Source organism: Crinia signifera, chromosome 4 (assembly GCF_055691185.1).
Source record: "Crinia signifera chromosome 4, ASM5569118v1, whole genome shotgun sequence".
Lineage (NCBI taxonomy): Eukaryota > Metazoa > Chordata > Amphibia > Anura > Myobatrachidae > Crinia > Crinia signifera.
The window spans coordinates 85,394,144-85,411,088 of record NC_139220.1 but is presented as its reverse complement, the minus strand read 5'-3'; the positions used below and the strand labels follow the sequence as shown (position 1 = coordinate 85,411,088).

Below are 16,945 nucleotides of genomic sequence, written 5' to 3'. Positions count from 1 at the left end.
CCCTTATACACATTATGCAGCACAATAGTACACCCCCTTATACTTGCCCCTTAAACATGCCACACAGAATGAGCTAAAATTCACCTTATGTGATGCAGAAAGACAATATTCACATTACTCCACCCAGATTGAGACTAAATACACTTTTTGCCAAACTGAAAGAGCCAAAATTTAACATCAGGCCACACGGATTTAGCCAAAATTCACCTTACGCGACACAGAAAGCCAAAATGAACAAGCAATTTATAGGCTAAATGGAGTTGATATAGGGAACTCTTCAGTGGAGAAGGACCTAAGGGTCATAATGGAAAATAAATTGGGTTATAGTGTACACTGCTCAAGTTGAGCAGCAAAAGCAAGCAGGACAATGGCATGCATTAAAAGGGGAATGGATTCAAGGGATGCCAATTTGATAGTGCCTCTTTACAAGGCAATGGTGAGACCACGCTCGAGGAAAATAAATTCGGTATTGAATTACAGATGGAGCCGGGCTCCCTCTTGATGACGAATCGCCAGAACGTCACTGCTGGCGATCCGCAAGGAGCCCGGCTCTCCATCTGACTAAGGCGGAGGGGCGACGGGAACCTGTCCGTCTCCGCTTCAGGGAGACAGACAGGGTTGGGGGGGGGGGGGTGCAGTGGGGACCCCGGGTGACCGCCGACAAGCTGGCGGGGACCCGGGGGAAGCCGTCGGAAGGGGACGCGCACGCATCTCATGCGCGTGCGTCCCCTTTCGCAGATACAGGTGGCGGGGGATGGCAGCTGGCGTCGCCATCCCCATCCCCTGCAAAGAAGAGACCCGCTCCATCTGTAGGAAGAGGATTCTTCACCATTAGAGCAGTACAATTCTGGAACTCATTGCCGGTGGGAGTGGTTACAGCAACTACTGTGAATTTAAATCAAAACTGGATGCATTTTGGGCACTAAGGGAATCCTATAGATATGACTTACTCAAGTCAGTAGTTACAAGTCAAATAGGTCTAACTCGATGGACTAACCTTTTTTTGTTCAGCCTTAATTACTATGTAAGCTCATCAAATCATACACAATTTTTTATACTCTAGTGATATATATTAATTTATGCTTTCTTAATTATAGATCATAAAATATGAAAACATTTACATATATATATATATATGTGTGTGTGTGTGTGTGTGTGTGTGTGTGTGTAGAAATATATATATATATATATATATATATATATATATATATATATATATATATATATATATATATATATATATATATATATATACATACATACATATACGTACACCACCCGACGGCTGCAACGGACTCACTTGTAATAAAACTCTCAACACACGGTATTACAAGTGAGTCCGTTGCAGCCGTCGGGTGGTGTACGTATGTATCCCTGCAAGGGAAGACTGAGCTCCGGACCCCAGTACTGGGCTATGTGACAGAGTGCCGGCCGTATATATATATATATATAATATATATATATATATATATATTATATTATATATATATATATATTATATTATATTATATATATATATATATATATATATATATATATTATATAGAACGCTGTGATGGCGGCACTCTACTTTTAGAAATGAGACACAGGAGACCTTGTAGGGAACTACAAGGTCTCCTGTGTCTCATTTCTAAAAGTAGAGTGCCGCCATCACAGCGGTCTATGTCCGCAGTTTGTTCTCCACTCACTGTGTTCCACGCAGGGCACCTTATTACACCGTTTGTGCTGCTATTTCAGAGTGCTGCCCGCATGCAAATTTATATATATTTTATATATATATATATATATATATATATATATATATATATATATATATATATATATGTATGTAGACATGACAGCGGCACTCACAAGTCTTGTTCAGTAGCAAATAGAGACTTTATTTGGAATAAAGTCTCTATTCGCTACTGAACAAGACTTGTGAGTGCCGCTGTCATTTCTACTTCTATATGGGAAATATCTGACCCACGGAGGGCACCCAAGCAACTTCAACAAAAAGAATATTTGGACACAAGCGTGAGTGCTACACACACATACACACAATTTTATGCAAAACAATTACATATATAACAGGCAGTAGAAGGACAATGGAAGGCAAATATACAAAGTAGTTACTGTAAACATACTTGTACCATAGGCACCTGGAAACCAAAATGGTCCATCCGTTATTTTAGCTTGGACTCCTTTTCAGGAAACGGTCATTAGGTTGAACCTTATTAAGGTCAGCATGCATAGGGTTGACCACTAAAGGTTAACAGGCCTTATGTCGACATGGATAAGGTTGACGGTTGGAATGTTGACACAAGCATTCAGTCAACAATGACAAGGTGGACATGACTTTTTCACATTTATTTTCTGAGCTGGAATGCCGACAGGTGGTGGTTTATCTCAGCCATCCACTAGAGTGTGGATGGAGAATATAAGAGTGTGTCAAGCGCAGCGAGGCACCGTGCCCAAAGCATGGTGAGCGCAGCGGTACACTTTGATGGTGTCCATGTCGACATTCGTGACAAAAACTGTGGAAAAAATCTTGTCGACCTTTTGGCAATCTTGTTGACCACTTTGCCATTGTCCACCTATTGTTTGTCGACCTTCCAACACTGTCGACCATAGCCATGTTGACCTAAGGCAGTGATGGCTAACCTTGACACTCCAACTGTTGAACTACACATCCCAGCATGCCCTGCATCAGTTTTAGCATGGCCAAATAGTAAAACTAATGTTGGATTGTGTAGTTTAACAACAGCTAGAGTGTCAAGGTTAGCCATCACTGACATGAGGCCTATCGACCTTTAGTGGTGGACCCATTGATCCCTACCCCTCCTTTTAAGCGTGCCATAACATCCTATTACATTAATAGAAACAAGTGCCAAATGATTCAGTATGATAAAAATATATCACACGTTATTAGGCCTATCACCTTATATAGATGGCAAGCGAATTCATGCAAGTCGACAAGCAACATAGAGGTTTTCAAGGGTTTGCTGACTGCAAGCTTGGAGGATACAGTTGCATCAGCTTAAAAGTTAGCTATTGATTATGTGGAACTTGAATTTGTGTTAAGACCAATAAATCTCATTGATCAATGCAGACTGGGCTCAGAGTTCATTATGGGGCATCCAAAGATCAATGTGTGATCCTGCATACATCAGCCGAGAGGCAGAACACAATTAAAGCTTGCACACAGTAGGATCCATGTGTAGGCAAAACTTGCATAGTGCAATCAGCAAAGTTAAATTATTGTTCTCTATTGTTAATGAAATTTCAACCTTAGCCTTCCAAAATTTTGATAGTGTTATCAATTACACTAATAAACTATGCGTTCAATTCAGAGTCTCAGAGGACTCGTTCTCCTTGAAGGTTTCAATGTATCAATTCGCTGTAGTCTGCGTGTTTGCCTCCATTATACAGATTGTCTTGGCAATGTGTTTTGGCTGCTGCCCTAATCCTGTAACAGAAGTATGACTATCCAGAAGAACAGTAGTTTAAGCACATTGTTGGTATTGAAGATGTCTTAAGTTTACTGAAAAGCATTTTGTAGAATTTCAAGAAAATACAAATATGCAGTGGGCTCTACTGCAGCTGGAGACCTAAATATTGCTCTGGAAAGGATCTATATCAGGCACTGGGCTAGATGTATGAAACCTTGATAAAGGAGAAATGAGCCAGAGGAGAAGTGGCCCATGGCAACCAATCAGCACTGAAGTAACACTTATCATTTGCATAATATAAAATTATACAGAGCAGCTGATTGGTTGCCATGGACCACTTCTCCTCTGGCTGAATTATCCTCCCTTATCACTGCTTCATACATCGCCCCCACTATGCTTAGGACATGTAGAGCTCCTGTACCCTCCATATGTCTTGAGATGGCAAAATCTCTCAGTACCCTATGGATGAAATCATTGCAAAGGTCCTGATGGATACACTAATACTATATATATATCTCAATAAAAATATTATAGGTGCGCTGACACTTTTTCTGTCCTTATGGATACACTTTTGCCAAGTGATCCGTATCCACACTCAGTCCAACGAATAAACTTGTTAGGGCAGCAGCTCCCCTCTTGGTGAACCCGATTCCCACGGGAACTTCAGAACATTTCAATCTAAAACAAATAGAGGGGGCACTCCATAGTGTAATACCGTTTATTTAAAACAGGTGGACAATGCTAACTGCAAATCTCCTATAATGAAGGTAGAACCCGTACCGAGGTGTTCCTCCGGTGTGGGCTGGCTACCACAAGATATATATATCACATAACCACTGGCACAAACTGCAGGCACTTGTATTGGTTCACTCACGGGACCTCTTTCTGCTACACGAGCATTGTGTTTCTTTCCCGGAGACCGGCGCTTCAGCGTCTTAAACAAGGAGAACCACACAGCTTGATATCCAGCGGTACAACATTGCGTCACACAGGCCACGCCCCTACGCGTTTCGTCACAGTACCCGGCACTCAGCCCCTCCATGGGGTATCTTGCTCTATTGCCCTCTGCCAAGGCTGTGTGCCCAATGTACTCTATCCAAGGAAATACAGCGGCACTCAGAGACCAGGTAAAGGTAAATTCACGCCCAATAGCCAAGAGGCCATGTCCCCGTATTTCGGGCATGCAGATCGGTCGCTCTCCAGGCATATTACTTTTGGGAGGTATGGAGAACGTTTAGAAAAATGTCTAGATTTGGTGTAAGCATCTTTTTTATACATAACCATATAAATGACAAGGTCACCTGTCAGTGATGAGAGTGGATGCTTCTCGTGATGGGTACATCACAAGGTTATACGTATTAATGTAACCGATAGTAGTGAGTGGAGCAGATGCTTAAATTCTCTATCTTTAGAATATTACTTGTCAGAATGTTCGATGTATTGTTTTGCTGCTTTCCCAGAATTCCTTAACCGAAGCAAGCTCCTGTAATATACGTGCTTTTCTCTTAGCCTCTATTTATCTTCCATTAAGAAGATGTATAGCATTTCCCGAGAGCATGAGCTTATAAAACAGACCTGCAGGAACACATTTATATCAAGATGTACATTTCTTTTTACCCATTGAGAGATGTACTGGACACCATGCAAAGTTGTTGTTTTTCCTCTATAGACCCTGTGTGATTAATATACTGTAAGGTGTATTACTGTGTGTATGTATGTATGTGTGTGTAGGGCAGTTGGTCACTTGTTTGTGCAGGGCAGTTATGCTAAAGACGGGGTGGTGTCCCCGAAAGCGCTTGGTAGTGCTGTGCCCAATACATCTATTTGAAATTGTTGACTGGTGTCCGTGTGCCTCTTTCTTGTGGAACTATATATATATATATATATATATATATATATATATATATATATATATATATATATTTGTGTGTGTGTGTATATATATCTATTATTATTTTAGGGTTCTGGAATATGTTTTGGTAACGTGCTCTCAAATATCCCAGAACCCTAAAATAACTAAATATAAGAGTGCAACAAAAAAGTAGTCTTTTCTTCTTGCACAAATAGTCTATCTTTCAGACTCAGGGAGCACCGCCAACCACTTCAAACCAATAGAATGTGTCCAAACACAACTATGCAATAAAAGTTATGTTGGCGACAAAAAAAAATTAGCCCCCCAATATCCATTCTCGGTGGGACAATATAGGGGTGTTTCCTCCAGTGCGGCCTCCAAAAAAACATTTACTCTCTCAGGAAAGGAACTGCACAGGTTTTGAAAGATGCAGATGGCTAGAATGAACACTGGTGCTATATAAATAAGGTCAAATGTAAAAGGTTTCATAGGTGTCTGTAAAGCAAGTATTGACGTTTTTAGTAAAATTTGATATTCCACAGTGAGATGTTTGCAAGAGTAATGATAATTATTTAATGTATTTAAATATTGTTCTCTCTTTATCTTGGTCCTCAATCTGTGAGCTATTTGTATGTCCTACATGCTGCATTTTTTCATAGAATAATTGGTTTAAGTGTTTTAATGCACTTTCCATTTTCGTTGCCATTCACAAATTAAGTTCATCTTTAGCTACTACAGGTTGAGTATCCCGTATCCAAAATGCTCGGGACCAGGAGAATTTTGGATAACGGATTATTCCGTATTTCGGAATGTTTTAATATTTCAAATATGTATTTTGAAGTATCTTGCATGTATGCTGTATAAACACATAAAATACACACAAATATATTTTATTACCACATAAAATACACACAAATATATTTTATTTGTTCAAAAAACAAGGTTTCAAAACATGAAACAAAATTTGTGTACTATCTCAGATATTGAATTTGAATGCCAAGCAATCATTTTCTTGCACATATATAGTGCCAGTTACATATCATGTCCCCAGTGAGTTTTTAGCAAAAAAATATTTATTTTTCACTTTCTGGAATGTATGGTTTTCGGGATAACGGATACTCGGATACGGGATACTCAACCTGTATTATTTGGAGTAATGCTCTTTTAGAAACTGATTTTTTTTTTCTATAACTTTTTGGACAAGTACATCTTCACATGTATATCTAAAAACAAAGTAGTTTTTTGGGACTGACTGTTTTTAGTATAGGGCAGGCTGAGGTTTTGGTCATATTTTCATTTCAACCATGGACGTCAAATAGTAACATGGTCGAGATTGAGAACTCAGCCATAGTGCTATAATAATGTTGCAGTTCTGATTTTTAGCTGAGGGCTAAGAAGCGTCATTAATGTGTCAAGGTTGATGTTGTCATCCTGGTTATGGATCACTAATATGTTCAGACTGGAAATGAGACCAATATATATTCCTACTAACAAGTCTGAAGGTTCCCATACCCAGTGCGTTTTGCGGGTGCGATGCGCGCTCCCATGCACATCACATCGCACCGTTCACAAAGTATGTGCTGCACATACTTTTTGAACTAGCTTTGGATTGCCTTGTATGCAAATCACATGCAAATCACATGCAAATAGCATGCTATGCAATGTAGTGCAAAATGCATCTAATTATTGTACTGTGTATGGGCACCTTTACTTGCACTGCACTTTTGGTGCTATTATTACTGATCAAACTCTAGGGGAGCATCACCAGAAAATGACATGCTGTATGTATAGAAGAATGACAACTTACATGTAAATTAGATTTATTTTCTTTATTTCTGATCTACTGTATTATCCATTCATTTACCTGTGCAGAGGGACTTCAGTTGGGAGATCCTCTGTCCCTGAATTCTATGCTGTGCGCATAGAATTCATTCCCTTGGGCGCCATTCATGTCCCTACGGTGGCAAAAATAGGGGCAGGGCTTCATGGGAAACACTGAAATCATAGGACCCTAATCATTTGGCCACACCCCTTAATTTGACCTACTTCCTAGTTTTGAAAAGCTGCGAGGTATGATGATTTATTGAATTATTATACAAATTATTAGCATGCGAGGTGATGTGTACACTTACACAGATGCACGGAGGAGAGATCATTCAATGGTCAGGACCACAAACAGTGCATGTTTTCCAGGTCTCCTCACAGTATTGCAAGTGAAATAAGTAGATTCCCCTGACCTAATAAAATGTGTTGGTGATTAATAAGTGCACATGTGCTCCAGCTGGGTGAAAGCTTCAGCAGTTTGTGTAAGGCTCCCTGTCCTTAAAGATCCATACACACTGGGTGACCTTGCCCAGCATGTATGCTGACCCATCGATCAGGGGGAAATCGCTGGGCTGACAAACGCCTGCTTTTAGCAAATTTTTCCTGGGGGTGGATAACTTTCCATAGCAGTAGTACCAGCAGATGAGTGGCCGAGAGAGCAAACATGTGGGAGCGTGCATCAGTGCTCACCGCTCATTGCTGCCCTGTACACACTTGGGCAGCTCTGGAGCGGAAAGCAGCTCAAATTACAAAACAGCTGCTTTCAGCTCAGTCTCCCAGTGTGTATGAGCCTTAAAGACCTCAGAGTTGATACCTGATGTGCGAATTTGCAATCTGTTCGATTATCAAATGACTGTGCTTGCATATGGATCGTAGCCGGTATGCGTGAGCCAAAATTGCTGCAAAGATAGCAAAAGGATCTAGTCTCAATACCCTCGCAATTTGACAGGCAGTCAGCATTTAGGGGTGGCAATCTGCCATCATCTGTGAGTGTCTGAAAAAAATGCAGGCGTGCCCAGACGTTTTAAGGTAGGGTGTGTCACGTCTTCACCATCCTGGATCAACTTGCCTGTCATAGGGTAGTGGAAGGAATGTTTAATTGTGTTTATGTTGAGTATTGTGGGACATTTTTCCTTATTTAAAGTAGCTTTTTATTTTACTAATTTATATTAATATATGCTTATTTTCCTTGTCTGTAATCCACTTTTTATTATTCTGTTATAAAGATAATATTTTATCTTTGTATTAGGTGACTTTTTTTTTTTTTATGTAGCCTCTTCGTGAGGTGTGAAGTTGCCGTCTCGGTTTGTGTTTTCACAGCTTAGATAAAATGTATCTGATTTCCATGGATCCACTGTGTGATAATCAAGACCTAAACCTATTACTTCATTGGGATTATGGAACATCTGCAAGCGTTAGCCGCATGGATTATCGGACACAAAGCACGCTGATTCTATGGTGATTGAATCCTCAGATTGCCAGTGGCAGACACAATGAGCGTGCTATCCAATATCGTCTGACCTATATCACTCACAATTAGAGCCAGTCCATTATGCTGGAGTAGCTCAGGCACAACGATCTGCATATCTTGCTCTAATTAAATTAATTATCATGCCTCTCAAATTTATGTGTGCCATTTGTGCAGACCTTTTTTTCTTTTTTATATCCCTTCAGGTTTGTGTGCGTTTTACTCAGAACTTTAAGGTTAATTTATTTTCGAGCAGCTAAGTGAGTTGCGGCTTTTAGTTCAGCATATGTCTGCATTAATAAGACAATGTGTTGTAGTTTAGTTTTAGACACCAGCCATTAACCTTCTTCTGTAGCGGTTTAACATTCCCCGCAATGATTCTGGCACCTAGAATAAGATAATGATGTCTGTCATTCAACAGTTACATCTGCCTGCGGTGACAAGGACTTGGTGCTGGTACTGATGTAGCCTTTTCCTGATTCAGAGCTTTAATCAATCCCCCTATTAGCAGAGTTATCCATGCTTGTATATTGTGGAGGTCTCTTATTATTAAAACAAGCCCATATCCATTAATGGAGGTGCATCATTAAACAATCACTGAGGCAAATGTTTCTAGCTGTCTTTTTCTATGGGCTGATAACTCCGCCAGTTAATGCCTTATATAAGTACATCATACATGATTTCTCGTAATGAAAGGGTTGAGCTGGTAACACAGATTTCCTAAACCTCATTAAGCGGAGAACATATTAGCTGATTATAGATATCGTTCATTTTAATGCTATTTTTGTGCTTATGGGCTCGTGTATGCGCTATATAGTTAACCATGCCATGCTCCCTTGTTACATTATCGCCCCACCACACACACATTTTTCAAGCCATAAAATACAGACTATATCATCAACAAATACATGCTCCTTGTGTGGCAACTGAACGTTATCACATATAAGTGTCGCGTATAACACGATTTCACAGTGTCACCTGGTGCTTTCTGGTTGCATCACATTGTGCCTTTCTGGGTTAAAAAAACCCCAACAAGTATCCGATGCTCATCCCTACAGAGTTGCTCAGGATAATGTATGAGGACATATCTCTGTAACATGGATGTAAGCTGCAGGTTATCGCCCCCCACTTAGCGTACACACATAGGAATGTATTCATTAGCAAGATACATACACTTGAGTTCGTAGATGACATCACTAATGTGATGGAGTCCAAACCTTTGCACCAGCTCTCTTGGGGCCAGATGTATCAAGCTTCAAAAAGTGATAAAATGGAGAGTGATAAACAACCAGCCAATTGATTTCTATCTGTCATGTGGCAGGCAGGGGCTGATTGGTTGTTTATCACTCTCCACCTTATCACTTTTTTGAAGCTTGATTCACTGGCACTTAGGCCCTTATTCTGATTGAGTCGGGCGGCTCCGTGTATGGTCGGATGGCCGATGATTGGTATTTGCGCATGTGAGGTCCAGGCAGAAAATTATCTTACAGAACCGTCCGAGCAGGGGGTGGAGATGGGCGTGAAGGGCTGTTGGGGCTCATTACCATATGCGTACGTCCCACGTTTTATGGGCGTTCCCATGAAAATGCTGGGCATACGCATGGTAATGCGGCCGTGACGCACGTGTGGGGGGGGTGGACAACTGACATAGCCGGATGTCAGATGCCCGCCCATATCCCTGCTTTCATATGGAAAAATGTCTGAGTGTTTTGGAGCACTCGGTGCTGCCTGACCGCTTGGTCCATCATTCGATGGTCGGCGACCACCGGATGCTGGGGGAGGTTCCCACAGATGGAGGAGGTGTTCACATGAAACATCCACTCGCGGTCCGTACACTCGGGAGTCTTACCACATTTGGACAGTGTGAGCGATCCGTATGGTAGGCAGGGCTAAGAACACTCGGTTCCTGTCGAAATATGCATCTGTCCGAATCAACTAGATCTGGGGTAGCCAACCCTAGTCCTCGAGAGCTACCAACAGTGCATGTTTTGCAGGTCTCCTCACAGAATCACAAGTGAGCTAATTAGCTCCATCTGTGGATCTTTTAAAATGTGTCAGCGATTAATGAGTGCAGCTGTGCAGCAGCTAGGTTGTCTGGAAAATGTGAACTGTTGGTAGCTCTCGAGGGCTAGGGTTGGCTACCACTGAACTAGAATAAGGGCCTTAGTCCGAGGGTTTGGTTATGGGTTAGTTACCGGTAGTTATTTTATGTTTTTTTTTAGATACGGAGCTTTTTCAATGCGAAACAGCACACAAGCTTTGTCTGCAAAACTGATTTTGAATCCAACTTGTAATGTTCTTTTCTCCCTGTGATTCTCGTCCGAAATGCTTCATCTTTCTTTATTACAGATAGTTGTCTCTATTGGAACATTGCATCTTGGTTTACCAATTACTACAAATTTGATTGTAATCACATTTTGACTGTGGAAGTGAATGGTGGTTAGCTGTATATGTTTACCACAATACACCACAGAAAATAATATAAAGTATCTGTTTAACCCTTTGAGTGCCAACATCCCTGAGATGTGCAAAATATCCACTAAAAATGCCAGCATTGCTCACATTTGCTATATAAATTCAAATAAAAATGTGTCAAAAAAGATGCTATTTGCTATATAAGGTAAACATTACAGGTCATTATGATGAATAAAAATGTTTGTGCTGCAATTTTCACATCTATTTTAACAAATTCACTTGACATTCAAGGGGTTAATGCAACAAAATCTTTCAGTACAAAAAGGGTGAATAACAAATATTATTGTATCAGTTTCAACACATCTGGTGCATGATTTTAAATTTAAAGCAGATAAATTATATTACATCATCACATAGTATAAAGCAAAGTCACTACTGTCTGTCTGAATGCGGTAATCTCGCAAACCGCTGGCCATATTGCTCTGAAGGTTTCCATATATGTGCTGCAGTTTGCCCGGAAGGTACCCTATATTCTATGGGTACCGAGGCCAAACAGGATTTTCAAAGCATGCAGTGCCATGCAACACCCTGTTGTCATGCTCCGCACCCTGTGTAAGTTATACTTCACTGCTCATATTACACAGCACTTTATGCCTGCATTCATGTTCTCCACCGCCATGCTTCTCTAAGCCCTGTAACTTGTCTTGCTATAACATGCAAGCCATCCCTGCATAATGCAGGTTCCGGGGCAGCGTATCTCCTGCCAACTGACCCAGGCTGCTGTGACTGGAGTGGTACAGCAGACATAAAATAATCTGTATGCTCTTATAATGTAACGTCTCATACAGGGCAAAAATGTCTTGTATAGGACCATGTCATTGATCTAAAAATAAAAATATACATTAAGTGACTGCTGGTTATTCAATTATATGGCCTTGTTCTATTTGTAGTAAAATTGTTTGCTTGCTCCAGCCTGCACTGTGTCCTCTGTATTTTAGATACAGTGTATGTACACAAAAGGTGCGTACACACGGAGGCAATTTTGTGTAATATCGCAGGAAATATGGTCACTGAACGACAATATTGCTCACGTTTTTACCCCTGTAGTGATCGCTGGTCGTAGGAACATGCTCCTGCGACCAGCTGATTTCCACTGCCGGGCTCCCCCCCAGCAGTTTCTTTTTCATCAGCGACCATCTCTGGTCGCTGATGAACAGGAGACACAGAGCAATATATTGCTCAGCAATATATCTCCCCCGTGTGTACACAGCTTTAGAGACAACGGCGTATGTTATTGCTCGTCAGTCACCATCTAAAATAAGCCCACTAGCAGCGCTATACAAGGCTACATACTGGACTACTTTTAGATATTGATGAGCCTACTTACAAATGAAAAATCCATGCACTCCTGCTGGATGACTTTTCTAGAAAGTTCACACTCTTCATTAATTAGAATTAGTTTTTTAGGAGCATTTCTGTGTTTTAATACTTTTTTTTACTATGGTTTTTCTGCACATGTAAATATGTGCGATCATTTAGAGATGCTATTTAGATATTTGTAGGTGGAAGCTCTGCAACTACTTTCTAATCAACATGGCTGATTGTAGGATAATCTGTCAGATGTTCCGCCTACAAAATGTTACCTGTTACATACAGTATTCAGGAGGCATAATCTTGCACTTCTAGTGTATGCAGTCTCTCCTGGACCTGTGCTGTGATATACAGTAGCAAGAGGAAAGCGAGACCTCATCTGTGCACTAATAGCCCAACAGAGGATTCACTTCTTCATGCTCAGAACAGGAATAACAAAAAACTCAGAGGGATTTAGATATCATCGAGATCAATAGCAGCTGCACCCCTGCAATAGTGGTTATTCGACTAAGGCCTTAAGATGCCCACACACTAGAACGAGTTGTTTACTGCAAAATTGCACACAAATCGGACAATCTCAATCAGATGTGCACTCCCGCTGATCTTTTGCTAAATCTTTTGATCTTTATATGCTGCATGAAAGATCAGAAGATTTAGCAAAAGATCTATAGGAACCCACATGGGATCTTAAGAGAAGTCTTTGGTGAAGATGTCCAGGACGGAAAAAAAGATTTCAAGGATAAGTTTTGCGCACATCTTAAGATCGCTGATCTTCCAAGTGTGTGGGCACCTTTACTGTACACAGATTGCACAGTATCATTTATCTGGAAAGCAAATATAGTTTCATAACATGTCTTTAATCCTGTCAGCCATGGATTTAGTACACCAAGAACCCAGCAAGCAATCAAGTCCAGCTCACTGGTCTTATCGCAGGTGTTAGCATTGTGAATAAAAGGTACATGGAAAATCCAGTTTAGGAATGAATACAAAGATATGACTGCACATCTATTAGATTTAATCTAGTAGTGAGGAATAGGAGTTGGAGATTGGGCATTTATCCACTGAGCGGCTGTGAAAGCCAAATGCATAACATAGTGTGGCTGTACTGCACATGTCATGTGGAAAGAAGTTTGTCGCTATGTGGTGCACCACGTATAAGGTCTCATGAAAAATAACTTTTATTAGTTGATATAAACTAATAAAAGTTCTGTTTTAGGAGTCCTTTTCTGTGGTGCACCACATAGCGACAATCTTCTTCTTTCCATATGATGTCTGTTTAACCTTGTCCAGTGGAAGCACACCCCAATAATCTCCAGAACAATGATATTCGAGAATGAGAGGAAATAAGGGGGCTATATACATTTCATATAAAGAACAACTTCTTAAAACATCTGGTCTTGTGCGACTGACCGCCCACCCTACATCTTGTACTGCACATGTGGCTGAATATTCGGGACTTGTGTTCCAGTCACTGGAAGGACTGCAGCCACAATGGGCAACTGCATCCTGCTTGCTCAGAGCAAGCCAATATACTACCAAACTGCTTGTTCTGTGGGCTTTTTCTTAGCACTTTTTTTTTCTTATTGGTACAGTAAATTAATTTCTCAAATAATGTAAATATATTACTCAGTACACTCTTCCCGATTTAGGTGGCAAGAGCCAATGTAAGGTTCTGTCCCCCATCCTGAACTTTGTCCCGAATCAAATGCAGTTATGCCAATATTGCTGATAGGAGGCCTAGCACTAAATGCCCCAGGGGCACACTGACTTAAACATCACTAAGAACAATGTAGGCTACCTGGCTCATGACAGCTCTTTAAAGGGCCCTCTGTTTCTTGATAAAAAATATTATTTTTGTAGGATTTTGGGTAATTCATTTTTATTTAATGCTGTGTAGATCAGTATGTTTTTTTAGACCTTATCTGGCCATGGTTCTGTATTTCCTGTACAAATTGACCGCAGATCTTCCCCACTATGTGTTAATGATTTTGTTGTTAGATAGACACATGCTTAGCTGCCTTTTGTGAATTTTTTCTTATTAAATTGGGCAAAAAGAGACTTTTGCTGTGACAAGCGATTTTTGCCAACTACATAGAGATTTTTTCTAAGACAGCTGAATGATTGTCAGCTCCTTGGCGATAGTAGCAGCAGGCAGTGTTGAGATTACTGTTGCTGCTACAGCAGCCAGGCTGGCTCACACATGCACAGTGGTCTGGGCGCTTTCATAAAAGCTTGCAGTTATATTTTCTTAATAAAAAACAGTATATATTATATTTATCTCATCAAAATATAAAATATTTATTTCTGAACAGAATATTACGGCATTATTTTCTCTCTACCTGTACCCCGCTAATAAAATAAGAGCCATTTGGCCCATTCAGCCTGCCCCTTTACCCGCTCACACTTACACACTAGGGTTATTTCTCTTTGGGAACCAGTTGGATTGTGGGAGGAAACGGGAGTAACTGGAGGAAACTCACGCAAGCAAACTGAAAATGTACTAACTTCACGCAGTTAGGACCATTTTGCATATTATGTCCATCCTCCGAGATTGATAGTTGTAACGAGATTGGGTCGGTACATGTAACATGCAAGTCTTCTTAAAGCTGCCCATGCCCTGTGAAAACTCAAAATTTGCTGAAGTTGTGGTTTTCGTTTTCACAATAAATAGACCTGTGCTCTATTTTACACAGATTTAATAATTAACATTTATATAGAGTTATTAGACTAAAATGGCATATAATTGTGTGTTGGACAGCTGATGGCCAATATATTGACACACTGACCACCCCCCCCCCCCCCCAATACACTTTATACACAAGCCAGCGGTGATTGACAGCGCCTTGGCCTGTGCATGTAAATGCCCACCCAGTTATGACATCAGAAAGCACTGACCAGTCTGTCGGATATATCTGCAGGTGTGTATGCAGCTCTAGTTTCACACAGAATCCCATTTTAAGAGCAACTCCCATAGGAAGCGGATTATTCTGCCAGTATGTCTTTGGAATGTGGGAAGAGATTGGAGAACTTGGAGGAAACCCCTGCACACAAGGACAGATAGTGCCCCGCTCATAATGACATCCATGGCCCCATTGCCTCAGAATAATTACGATAACTACTGTTGCACCGATTCTTGTAACAGTATGCAAAATGGCCAAGGCCTCCCTGAAATGGTGATGTTACAGGGGAAGCCGACCATCATTCCAGTTAAGGTAGCAGTATCTTGTGATCTCACGTACCTTTTTTATACACACACACACACATATATATATGTATATAATATAGAGAGAGATATATACTGTATATGCAGTGATGGCAGGGTTACACAGGATTTACTATGTTAGGAATGTGCCTTAACTTAGATTTCTGCCATTTCCTTTATGTGTTGTATAACTAGCTGACCTTATGAATTTCGTTTTTATTTATAGATGTTTTCCACTGTGCCGGAGATGCCACAGACAAACTCCCAGCTGCATTTGTCTCGTAAAAGGAGTACTGACTCAAAGCCGCCTTCCTGCAGTGAGAGACCCTTAACGCTTTTTCACACAACGCATTCCACAGAGAAAGGTGGGTGTGGCCGTTCGCCCCTGACAGAAACCCCTTGTGTGTCTTAAAGCTCTGTTATGGTGCGTTTGGCATCTTGTTCCGTAATCGCATCACTATTATATTTGTCATGCACAAGTAAGGCATTAATGTGGCTTTGTCATTATACAGTATGAGTAGTTATGCGACTTTCAACCGCAGAGTTACTTTATACTGATGGGGTTTTTAGTAGTACAGCAGCTTCTATTGGGAAGTAGCTACATACAGTAGCAAGGCATTTGGCTTTGTCTGGTCTTATACTGTACGTGGAGTCCTACAGAAAGAAGGTCTTGTGTCTCATCGTACAGGCATATTATGTACACAACAGCATATTGTTCCTGGTTATGAGGGTCCATGCACAAAATACATGTTTAGTGAAATAATACATTTATTAAGTAGGTTATCAATCAAGGAATTGAAACACAATATAAGGTAGTTGTTCATTTGCTTTAGGACTTCATCAAAACATATAATGGAATTGTTATTTATTTGTATACAGGATGAGTATCCCTTATCCAAAATGCTTGGGACTATAAGTAATTTAGATACCAGATTATTCCATATTTTTTTATTTCGATGATGTATCTTGAGGTATCTTGCATGTATGTTGTATAAACATATGAAATACACACAAATATAGTTTATTTCAGCATGAAACAAAGTTTGTGTCCTATCTCAGGTACTGAATTTGAATGACAAGCCATTATTATTTAGTTACACATGTTTTGTGCCAGTCGCAAGCGCCTTGAGTCCTCTTGGAGAAAGTGCGCTATATAAATAAAACGTACTTCCTTACATTGCATGTTGTAACTGGTATATTACCATTTCAATACTATTTTTGTACCATTCACATTCAACCTGTTTTACCCATAGAAAACAGTGGATGTCATTTTAAGTGGACATTTCTGGGACACAGGCTCATATGACGTTTTTACAGCATAAAAAGGAGGGGGTGGGTAAAATTAGAGTAAGGTAAAATAAATAAGGTAAAAATAAAGTCAA

The 16,945-nt window shown here is 40.4% G+C and overlaps 1 protein-coding gene across 4 annotated transcripts in view; it reads left to right on the top strand.

Annotated features, from left to right (window-relative positions):
* ARHGAP26 (Rho GTPase activating protein 26) overlaps window positions 1-16,945 on the top strand; it is a 502,534-nt gene that overhangs the window by 294,701 nt on the left and 190,888 nt on the right. For all 4 annotated transcript variants that reach the window (XM_083181921.1, XM_083181920.1, XM_083181919.1 and 1 more), the window contains exon 19: window positions 15,790-15,928. In XM_083181921.1, the coding sequence (XP_083038047.1) occupies window positions 15,790-15,928 (139 nt within the window). The remainder of the gene's footprint in view (window positions 1-15,789; window positions 15,929-16,945) is intronic.